This window comes from Amblyomma americanum, chromosome 7, assembly GCF_052857255.1.
Source record: "Amblyomma americanum isolate KBUSLIRL-KWMA chromosome 7, ASM5285725v1, whole genome shotgun sequence".
Lineage (NCBI taxonomy): Eukaryota > Metazoa > Arthropoda > Arachnida > Ixodida > Ixodidae > Amblyomma > Amblyomma americanum.
The window spans coordinates 43,789,607-43,800,491 of record NC_135503.1 but is presented as its reverse complement, the minus strand read 5'-3'; the positions used below and the strand labels follow the sequence as shown (position 1 = coordinate 43,800,491).

Sequence of the window (10,885 nt, the reverse complement as noted above, 5' to 3'; positions counted from 1 at the left end):
GAACTTTAACTTTAATATTTCTATAACAGCACCTCACAGTTTTTCAATATTCAATTATCCAAGAATGTTGGACATGGTGAAGGCAAGATAATCGATAGTCGTTAAGGGTAACGAACTAGATTACAAAAGAAGGCAAGCGTAGCAGGGGGCTGCAGCAAGTTAAGTGGGCGCATGGGATAAGGAAGTTTGTGGGAAAATGTGGCCCGGGTTAATAGGAGACGGATGTGCGAGAGACCTCTGTCCTGCAGTGGGCGTATTCAGGTTTATGACGATGATGATGATGATGATGTTTAAGCGTTGGGTACAGACTGATGATGATAATTACGATGTTCCAGCCTTCAATACACTGCACAATGCGACGCCACCTATAGAGTCCTGCGGCCTGTCTAAAACACAGCGACCAGGGCGTGTTTGGTATTTCAACGCAAAGCGGGCGAAGGAATCCGTATGCGAGGGAGAAGGTCGGGGATTGATAAGGGCGCTTAGATACACAGAAACCCCATTGTTCTTGGCTAAATAATCTCGTCAGCGTATCGCCTCCCTTCGATGCCCGTGAATGCCACCGAGCCGTTCGCCATAGGACCGAGATGCCGCAAAACATTGGTTTCTGCCCTGCTTTTCGTGAACAAGGCGCCAAGTATTTGGAGGAAGCACCAGGTAAGACCTTTTAAAGTACTACTTTTAAGTACCAACAGTTCCTAAGTGCCTAAGCACCGAATTTTGTGCATTAACTTTGAAAAAGAGCCGCTGATATTAGGTACGCCCATGAGCTGAAGTCGAAGGACCTTGCCGTACCACTTTTATTGCTTGTCAACAAACCTGTATCAATCTTTTCTTGTTCTCTTATCGGATACGTTGAAGCGGCTTCCAATGTCACTTGTTTTGTTTAAGTGACAACTGAAGCAATTATTCTTTATATCTTTCTGTACGATTGCTCTTGTTGCGTCATACTACAGTTTTTTTTTTCTCCATTTTAAAGGATCAATACACGAGTGTCACATTTTTATGTTATTACATGTGCCTCAAATCTTTCCTGGAGTCGCTATCTCTTCCAAGGCTTTGCTGACAGCAGTAAACATGGGCACAATGATAGCGTTGCCTATACTGCCTTAAGACCTTTGCAGAAGCTCTGAGTCTGTTTCTTGTTCTGATCATCTCGTTTCATGCAAATAAAAAAAAGTTAGACATATACTTACTATTCATTTTTACCTTTTAAGAACATATCGAAGGAATTACAAGAAACCATCGAAGCTTAAACAATAACATCGACGTTAGCTGACTGAGTCTGAGCAGGCAGACTCAGTGTCAGACCTGAGTATACATCTAGCAGAAATTGTGGCTACGAGGAGCTTATGAAGGCCGGGAGGCGCTCCTCCAGAAAGTGGATGCACTCTAACGTTGCGAGGACAGCTTGCTATCGAGACGACACACCTCGGGTGTGCCTTTTCTTCAGCCGATTAATGGTGAACTTAAAGAGCTCTGGCTTACGGCATATATGATATCTTGAATTGAAAAGGGTCCATTTAGTTCATCTCCCGTATCCTGGTAAAGCGACATGTCATTCTACTTACTTCTTCCACTCTACCATTCTACCGTTTTATCCTTATTTATTTATTTATTAGTACATCAAAGGCCCCATTGAAGGGTTATTACATACCCCTACTTGCATACCCCTACCCTCCACCACTACTTTGGTTCAAGCCGCAGTGACAGGTATCATAAAATAATAACATTCTTTGTCCACGCAATTTTAAGGGTAAAATCATATCCCCACACCGTTCCCTACCGAATTGTTGTAGTTCGCGATGATGGAAAGGCGGGTACTGGTTTGTGCGATAAGCGGTGAACGGCAGCCGTTGAGGAGATACCACGTACCACTTGACCCATATACAGGAGAAACAAAAGGACAAAGTAATGAAATCCTGTCACTGCGATAAGCCTTGACAGTTAGTTTTACAAGAAATTCACTTCACGTGACAGACGTTTTCGTACACACTGACGAAGGAACTAGGTTATTGGGTCCTTTGGGAAAGAAGTATTATTACAGTAGTTAAGGCGAATAAAGCTCCAAAGCGACAGACAGGCAGACATTTCAAAGAAGTACATGGCAATGAAAGGCATTTTGGTTGCATACATTCCTAAGCTGGCATCAATCTATCATTAAAAAATGTTTAAACTTCTATGCCTTGGTTCAAGGACTTACTCAAGAGCGCCATGTGGTGCAGCAGAACACGTAGGTGGTGCGACGCCCCACGCGCTGTTGGCTGCGGGCAGCGGACAGTTATACTAGGATATGACTGTTAAGAAACCGGGGCGTACATGGCAAAACCACTCGCTCTTGGCAGCGCGTGCCTCGGAGTGGCATTAAGGTCACCCCGTGTTTGTCATTTATTTTCGCGGCATTGGAAGGAAGTGTTTACAGCTGCAGGTGGCGCGGTTAGCTCGGTATAAATTAATGCCTTCTCACAAAGACACTTTCAGAGAGTGAGAACAACCGAGAGAGCTGTGTATTGTGTGAAGCAACAACTGTTGCTTGACGTCGTGGGTGAAAAAGGAATCTGGCTAGAAATTCGCTGCATAGCTTTGAGATGCACGTTTTTTTTTTCTTCATTGTACGTTCGCTTGATAAACACGCTCTACAGAAGCCCAGATAGAAGAAACCACATTGTTTGAAGTGTATCAGGTCAAATTAAACTGATAAGTGATCGCGTATGATCCAATGTAAATAAACGCTTGACACTAAAAACGTTTTACCCTGTTGAAAGAACACAGCGTGCGCATAGCTGGGTAATAGTAAAGCGTCTAAAGGTTTATAATGTCTGAGCTCATTCGTTTTAATTACACCAATTACAGAACACCAATGAATCAGATTTGTCCTTGGCCTTGAAGTAATCAGAGAAAGCCTATTCGCTGTTCAACAGTATTGAACAGCAGCTAGACTGCGAGCAAGACTTCGAGCAAACGAAGTGGTTGAGAGGGTATACGAGTACGAGGATTGCAAAAAAAAAAAAATACCGATGAGCAGCTGCTAGCCTTTCTCTTCCATAGAGGCAGAGGAGGACAAAGTCAAGAACACGCATACGCATACCCGAACGCCCGCAGGCCCGCAAGCTCGCACACAGGCTGACTTACACCAGGTAGTGTTCACTGTTTTTTAGGGTGAAGTGATGAAGGCGTTGGCGTAGACTGCATTCCGGTCTGCTTTTATGGCTGTTCTTGCATTCGCTCTGTTTCAGCTAAGCTGTAATCAACTTACATGCTGAAACTGAAATTCTCTTGGAGCTATGCCGTACATGTTTTAGCGAACGGCTGCCTCTCCAACGGTAACGACTGAACCCGTCGGTTCATTCTGCGGCGTCCCTCTCCCTGCAGGAAAAATGGCAGTGCCAGCGAAAGCCGCCATCTTGGATCCACTTTTCTTCGACTACTACGACCTTCCGTCGGCCTCAGATATTGCGGCCTTTCGCAACGACCTCGGCCGGGGACATCCGGGTCGCAGGCCGTCGCAGATTGTGGTTATCGGCGTTGCCAAATGGTTCGGGCGAACAGTGGCACAGCGGATCACGAGGCACACCCGAGACTATCGCGGAGGTCAGCAGCTCGTCGCCATAGACTTGGTCATGTTCCTGCTCACCGAGGGACACGCGCTGGAGCACTGCTCCATCGAAATATACGCCAGCCATTTCCCCAGTTTCTCCAAGCTGTGCATGGACGACCTCGAGACGCAGGCCCTGGACTTGGGAAAGACGCTTCAGTGGTTCGACGTGAAGTACGCCAGAGTGTGGGACCGAGACTCGTCGGACGCCTTCCGAACTCGGGTGTCCGGCTGCGGGGCTAATGTGGCCAGCATGAGCGGCGAAGACTGGAAGTTTTTGCGGGCACTCGAGCGAGAGTGGGTGGTCACGTGAGATTGACCATACCTTTAGGCTACCGTGAAAGACATATGTTTACTTAAGCAGGGCGGACGAAATTAAAATGAACACGATCTGCTGCTCCCAGTCCGAACACATGGAAAGCTTGAGGAGAAATTAAAAAAAATTGGCGGTGGTTGAGCTCTGGTTAAACCTGGAGTGACGCGATAGCTACAGCTGGCCGGGTGGAACTTGCTCAGTTGAATTGCAAAGTCAATCTTTAGCCGCTCCGTTTCGCTGGGCGTTCCTTCTTCATCTTCGTCCCACTTGACACGGCGCGTGCGCACAGCTGTTGCAACTCGGTCTCGCCGGCGCGCCGCGCCGCCGCGCGCCGGCGAGACCCGAGCTGCAACAGCTGCTCGCGCACGCACGCGCTGTCACGTGACGAACCGACTGAAGCAGGCACGCCTCCGCACCACGTGACAGCGTGGCGGCGCAGCCACAGGGTGGCGGCTCGAAATGCTACCGTAATGTAGCTATCGCTACAAAAAGCATAACACCTCCACGCGTAAAGAAAACGACCATAGTAGTGCTTCCGTACTTGCGCTCACTTCACTTCTTAAATTTCCCCTAGGCAACTCATGAGTGATGTACTTAATCTACTTGTCTTGTCGACTGTGCTGCGGACTCGTTGGGGGTATGAGAAGGCCTTAGCGGACTGCGTACGATTTACTTTGAAACTTTAACCTGTATTACATCGAGCATGCAAAGACAGCTATAATAGCGTCACTGTGATTTGAGGGAAGTGAAATAGTCTGGGGCAGGGGCATACAATTTTTTTTTTGACAGTCTATAGATTGTCCATAGACTTTTGTCAATAAAGTCCATAGCTGTCTATAGACAAACCCTAGAGAACAGACTATAGGCAACACAAATCCTATAGGTAGTCTATAGACAATCTATAGATTAATGGCCATACACTTTTATTACCCTTTTGTCTATAGACAGTCGATAATAGACTATGAATAGAAGCAAAGAAATATCTATAGGAAGGCAATAGAGTCGATAAGAAGTCTATTGACTGTCTATAGACCATTTTTATAAGTGCTAGGCTTCGCAAGCTCAAGGCTGATCCGCAGCAGCGCACTGGCTAGTGGAACGACTGCTTGATGGTCACAGCGGAATGACAGAAAACAGTAAGGCGAAATAATAATTGGAAGGACTGAGGTCAGTCTACGGCATGCATTTCTGGAGGCACACAGAGGATTATCCCTCTACGCCCTCGTATCTTTTCGCGGGTTTGGCAGGCCGGGAATTGTACTTTGTATATCAAGACAATAAATGCATCAGGATTCTCATGATGATGATGGTGGCGACGTCAATTGATCGTCAGAGGGAGCGGCACAGGAAACGCTGCTTGTAGGAGTAGTTCTAATAAGATGGGGCGTGCGTTACGGGTATAGTTGTCAATTCGTCGTCAGTCAAGTGGTGAAATTATTTTTGTTGTGTTGTCAAAATTACAAGCTACGGATCCCAGCTGTTAGCGACTGAAATTTAAGCTGCGATTTGACGCAAAATGCCCAAATCAACCTGTTTAGAACAAAACGTTTAATTGTGAGGAAAATGTAGAGTATTGTATGTATACTGTTATGAACATATTGATGATATTTGCGGATATATTCATTGTTACGGTGCAATATTACTATATGGGACTCACTGGCACCCACCCAAGCGCAGCCGTACAGCTACAAAGGAAAGCTATACAGCTTTCTCATAAACTTCGACGTTGAAGGAAAATTCGTACTGGTCCGGGGTTCGAACCCGGGACCACCACTTCACCGGAGCAGTTTGTGGCCATATGACTGAGCTTAGTTGGATACCAATGAGTAATTGCACCCTCATTACAAATCTACTCCACTTTGGAGGATTCCCCTAGACATTTGACCGATATTACGACATGCGAAAAAAAAAAAGCCCTCATAAGCAACTCCTCTTTGAAAACAGACGCTTCTCCAGAGTTTATGGGTATGGGAAGCCTGCATACAGGGCCAGGCGGTCGAAATTTCCGGAACCCTCCACTACGACGTCCCTGATAGCCTGAGTCGCTTTGGGAAGTTAAACCCCATAAACCAAACTAAACCTAGAGGGTACGAGAATTGTTTTAACGTTCCACTACGCTCGTGTGAGACGTATAGTGCTGGATAATTCTTGTAACAAATTATTGTTAGCAGTTGAGTGAGAAAAAGAGAGAGAGAGAGAACACTTGATTAAAGAGCGACCTATTAAGCGCTGAAAATATCTTACACGCGGAGCATCAGAGCACGATGGTAGTTCAGTTGGTCTAACGTCAGCCAAATAATAATTATTCTAGGCGAACCGTAACGCACGCCAGTTGCCGGATGAATGCGGAAGTTTCAAAGCAACCGCACAAAAACGAATACATTACGACCAACGCGATCATGCAGAAACGTTCCGGAATGCGAGCTTCTCTTCGGCAAGAACGGAAGTGCCCGCGAAGCCACACGATGCGGACTGCAGGAAGAAGGAAGTCGTATTTCCGAGTACTGGAGCACGACCAAGCTTTCCCATGACGCGAACTGTAACGACGTCTTCTTCGACGATTTCCCTTCACATCGGCACGCCGCGACCACGCGTACTAGACGGTACCGGCTTCAAGGAAACCGGACTCCGCCGGACCTTCGCCAGAAAGACAGGCGGCTTTGATAAAAAAGAAAAAAAATCCGCTTTCGCAACACCGCACGACAGCGTTTTGCCACGCGTCCAACTCTTCAAGTCGCCCAAGCCCCACAACGGAGGAGAAAAAACTTTCCTTGTTTTCTAATGCTTTTTAAGTATCTAGGACCGTAAGGAAAAAGAAGCAGCTGTGAGAAAAAGTAAAAAAAAATAACCACCACTTGTTTTCGTGTTCACTCAGCAACAGACTTTTCCTTCATGACTATTTACAGCCAAGGATTGGTGAACGCGAAAGCAGATCGGGCGGATAACGGCACTCAAGCCTATATTCACACAGGCCCGAATCAACTCTTTCGTATCTGGCCTTCAAGGGCAATAAAGGCGCATTCTCCGCGCGTCCAGCAAACAAAGCCGACGCTTTAGTGCATCCGGCACAAGGGTCCCGACACCGGCAGCGGATGTTTGCCGATTCCCTTTTGGGCCATCCCGCTTGCTCCGTGGGATCAGATTTCGAACGGATAATCTTAGCGACCCGCTGAAGCTCGCCTGCCGCCGGATCCAGCGATGGCGACGGGGCACAAGACGCATCGTGAAGAACGAGCTACAAAACTGGAAGTGCGCGGCGACAAGGATAAAAGGTCGCTCCAACCGGAGACAAAAACGGCCCAGAAAAAGCGGCGCGCAGAGGCACACTCGGGTGAAAAAACAAAAACAAAGGGATTAAGAGAGAGCCGTAACGGGAACGGAAAGAGAGCTGAAGTGGCAGGGGGTGGGGGTGAGGGGTCGCTGTGGCAGGCAGGCAGCCTCTGAAAGCGAGCGAACCGGCAAGCATGCTCTCACGAGCAGCGCACGCGCCAGCGTGTAGTTGGGCCACGTCGGAGCTGACGTGTAGTGCCTGGAAGAAGAGGGCTAACGCCGGCCGGCGAGCTGTGAGAGGGGGTTTGCACGGGGGAGGACAGACCGCAATAGAGCGGCGCTTCCTGCGCTGATAACGCCGGCGGCGGCTGCGAGAGCGCGGGAATGGTCTCAAAGTGCGCTCCGGCGATACTCGCGGATCTCAGACTCTCCAACCGTTGTTCTGTATACCGCGCTATCGAGAGACTCGCTTATAAAGAGGACGACGCAGCGGCTCCGATTCGGGTTGTATGCACGCACCGGCTACGTGGCTTCGCGGACGAGTCGACGGCTCACGAGCGAAGCAGCGTTGCGTTGGAGCAGCAGGAGCGGCGTTAGCGTCGGAGGCCGGGAACACCTGTAGCGAGGAGCGAGCTGTGACGACAGCGACCTTCACAACGCACCGATCTGACTCCCGAGACGCAGACCACTGCGAGAGCCTGACAGAGCGAGAGAGAGAGCTGCCGCAAAGCGAGGCTTCCCTCTCCGCACAGACTTCGCGGAGCAGCGGGCTTGTCTTGAGCCATTGTTCGCCGAGCGTCGGTGGAAGCCTTCTGGAGAAAGTTCGCGCGGCGCTCCTCTCTCCACAGCAGTCAGTCACCGACGACGTTGACACTTTCCAGTTTCCGACAGCTGCTAAGTAATAAGCAGGAAGCGGGAGAATGGAGTGCTACGAAGACCCTGAGAACCCGGGCCAGGTCTACGTCCGCCTGCTTCGCCAGGACCTGCTGGAAGAACTGGTGATGTCCAAGAAGCGCGGCAGGCTCGTCGTGCTTATGGTGGACGAGGAGTTCCTCGTGTACCGTCCTACGAACGGAACCAGGATGACCTCCCCGCCGAACGTTGACCTCCTGGTTAAGGACGTGAGCAAGGTCCTCGGCCGAGATGTCTGGAGCGTCGGCAAGAATAACGCGTCCAAGGATTCGTCGGTGCACATCTTCACTGACATGGACCTTTACGATCTATCCGACCTGTTGGCCAAGGAACTGAACGTGCGGGTTTTTTGCCATCTGTTCCATCGGGTGAGCTGATTCGGAGTGCTACAGTGGAAGCCCATGTGAAACGAACTAGTAGTCGAGGCATCTCTTCCGTTGGGACCTCTTGCTTCAAGATGGGACCGAGGTTTTGGCGAACTGTTTTGTACATGTGGGAGGCTTCAGTTTGAAAGCTTCAAGGGTGGTTGCCACGTGTTCTGAGCAGGGGAAGTTTTCGCCCTAGCGGACGACCTGAGTATGTGTACACGCCTGATAGCATATTTTGTTGTATTTTGTGTGCGATTCAAATCGTGACGCCGTGTTGATCATGCCTAAGGATCGTGATTTTGAGGGCGGTGAAGCGTGAAGAGAGCCTTCGAAGTGCTGTCACGTCGACGCCGCCTCGCTGGGCGTACGGCGCGAAGGAGCAATGAGGTGTGGGAATTCGTGCCTTTTTAACACGTGCGCGAAAAATGCGGTGACCTTCCCTTGTCGAGCCTGTCGAGGCACGACTTTCAGAACCCGTCGCATGCAGTGTTTCTCTCTTCGTTCGTGTTCTTTTGACCGGGATCCACGGTTTAGCGTGACGGTTCAGACAGCCTAAACTACACACGTCACTTCTGTTTATTTTTTTTCTTGGGGTTTTATATTTGACGCTGACTGTGCATGTTTCAATACAAAAATTTCATTCCGAAATGGTTGTTCAAATTTTATAGTGCGGAGAATTCTGGCTCACATTTTGAATCTCGGTGCACAGCGCGAAAATTACATAAGTGATAACGTGTGCATTTTAGTGTCGCGTGCCGTTTCCTGCGAGAGCAGTTTCTTAACCCTTTTTATCCACATGCACCTCTCGTTGACTCATTGCGACGTGAATAAAAGTGGTTTTATTTTGTTATGATTTCTTTTTCTGGCCAGATATCGGGTTTAGAAAGCCCGAGTAAGCTTCCCAGGCGACTCATTTCTATCGCGAAGTGCCCGATTCAGTCCGCTCCGAACTTGTCTCACTCAATTGCCGGTAAAATAATGCAGGCCCGGAAGTGTTTATTTACACGATTCACAGGAGACGGGGGGAGAGGAGGAGGGGCATGGTGCGCCGCATGTTTTCTGCACGCACCACTGACCAGTAAACAATCAGCCACTGTGGCCTGGCCGGGGGGGTTCATCAACGCGTACGGCTTTCGCCTTTAAGCTTGTGGTTGCCTGGATGTGAGCACAGAATCTTTGGTACGCTTTTGACTGTCAAACGTGCTTTAATTCACATAATTCTCGATGCAACGCAATCGCGAGGAGTCGTTTCTTACCTTTGGGGGCCAGCATTTTGGAATTCCATTTGCGCGCGTCGGTTGCACGAACTGTTACGTGTTGCTCGTCATCTGTGAACTTGGCGGCTGATGTGAATGCCCACTGCCTCACTCTTTATATTTTGCGGCTTTATGGCAAACACAACTGTGTATTACCACTGTTTTTATTTATGTGAAATAATACCGCAGGAAAAATAAAAAAAGAAAGGAAGATACTTATGTCAGCTGCCTCATTCTTCTACGCTTCAGCGTTAATTTGATAGCTCTGTGCCTCGAACGGACTTACCTACGCACATACAAGAGGAGGTAGCACTATTTCTGGATAGAAGTGCAGCATTGCCAGGTATGAATGCATTTATTAGCTGCGAGACAATTGCTTGACACGTGAGAGTACAGGACGAGAGCTCATAAAGCGAATACACAATGCAGTCGGTATCAGGACACAGAAACTGACGTGTGGGCGATAAGAATAGGCAAACAAGAGTGGACAAAGCTCCCTACAGCAATTCGATCCTAATCTCTCGTTCCTCTTTCGAAGACTGAAGCAATTCTGAAACATGCATTGAGAAGATCATTCACTTTCTTTCTTTCCTTCTTTCTTTCTTTCTTTCTTTCTTTCTTTCTTTCTTTCTTTCTTTCTTTCTTTCTTTCTTTCTCTCTTTCTTTCTTTCTTTATTTCTTCCTTTCTTTCTTCCTTTACTTCTTTCTTTCTTTCTTTCTTTCTTTCTTTCTTTCTTCGCAATAAGGTTTGTATTTAAAAGAACGATTTCGAGGCGAATTTCTGAAATCATCGTAAGTCATCTGACACTAAGAAGCGCATAAGATTTGGCAAGTTGGTCAGACATGCTTAAGGGAATAATGGCGCAGCATCAAGTGACGCGGACAGCAGGAGAGCACACACTTGATGAGTCACGTGATGCTGCGCCATTATTCCCTTAGTCATCTGACATCTCTTAACACATAATTCTTGCGTTGTGTTAGGATATATTTGCCCTCATGTTTAGACATCATCAAGTGAATTCACCACAGTTGGCCTCTAACGTCACTAACACGTTAAGAAGAGCAAAATCTCGACGTCGCTGACACAACGAAAAAAGGCCCGCCGACACCGACAGCTGCTCTCTACACGGACCGCATTAGGAGGAGCGGGCTCATATTAATTCGATGA

At 48.2% G+C, this 10,885-nt stretch overlaps 2 protein-coding genes across 2 annotated transcripts; both read left to right on the top strand.

Annotated features, from left to right (window-relative positions):
• The first annotated feature begins 520 nt into the window (after positions 1 to 520).
• On the top strand, positions 521 to 4,231 carry LOC144097077 (uncharacterized). The gene is made up of 2 exons (XM_077629865.1): positions 521 to 657; positions 3,373 to 4,231. Exons 1-2 carry the CDS (start codon positions 588 to 590, stop codon positions 3,906 to 3,908), a joined length of 606 nt encoding a protein of 201 aa, XP_077485991.1. The 5' UTR covers positions 521 to 587; the 3' UTR covers positions 3,909 to 4,231.
• A 3,137-nt stretch (positions 4,232 to 7,368) lies between these two features.
• Positions 7,369 to 9,936, top strand: LOC144098984 (uncharacterized). The gene has a single exon (XM_077631973.1). The coding sequence runs from the start codon at positions 8,102 to 8,104 to the stop codon at positions 8,468 to 8,470; it is 369 nt and encodes a 122-aa protein (XP_077488099.1). The 5' UTR covers positions 7,369 to 8,101; the 3' UTR covers positions 8,471 to 9,936.
• Positions 9,937 to 10,885: the final 949 nt, after the last annotated feature.

What these genes read in the sequence shown, in the direction of transcription:
- LOC144097077 (XM_077629865.1), top strand. Translation starts at nt 588, where the DNA reads ATGCCGCAAAACATTGGTTTCTGCCCTGCTTTTCGTGAACAAGGCGCC. An exon ending in GTATTTGGAGGAAGCACCAG is followed by an intron (nt 658 to 3,372) that starts GTAAGACCTTTT and finishes CTCTCCCTGCAG; the next exon opens with GAAAAATGGCAGTGCCAGCG.
- LOC144098984 (XM_077631973.1), top strand. Translation starts at nt 8,102, where the DNA reads ATGGAGTGCTACGAAGACCCTGAGAACCCGGGCCAGGTCTACGTCCGC.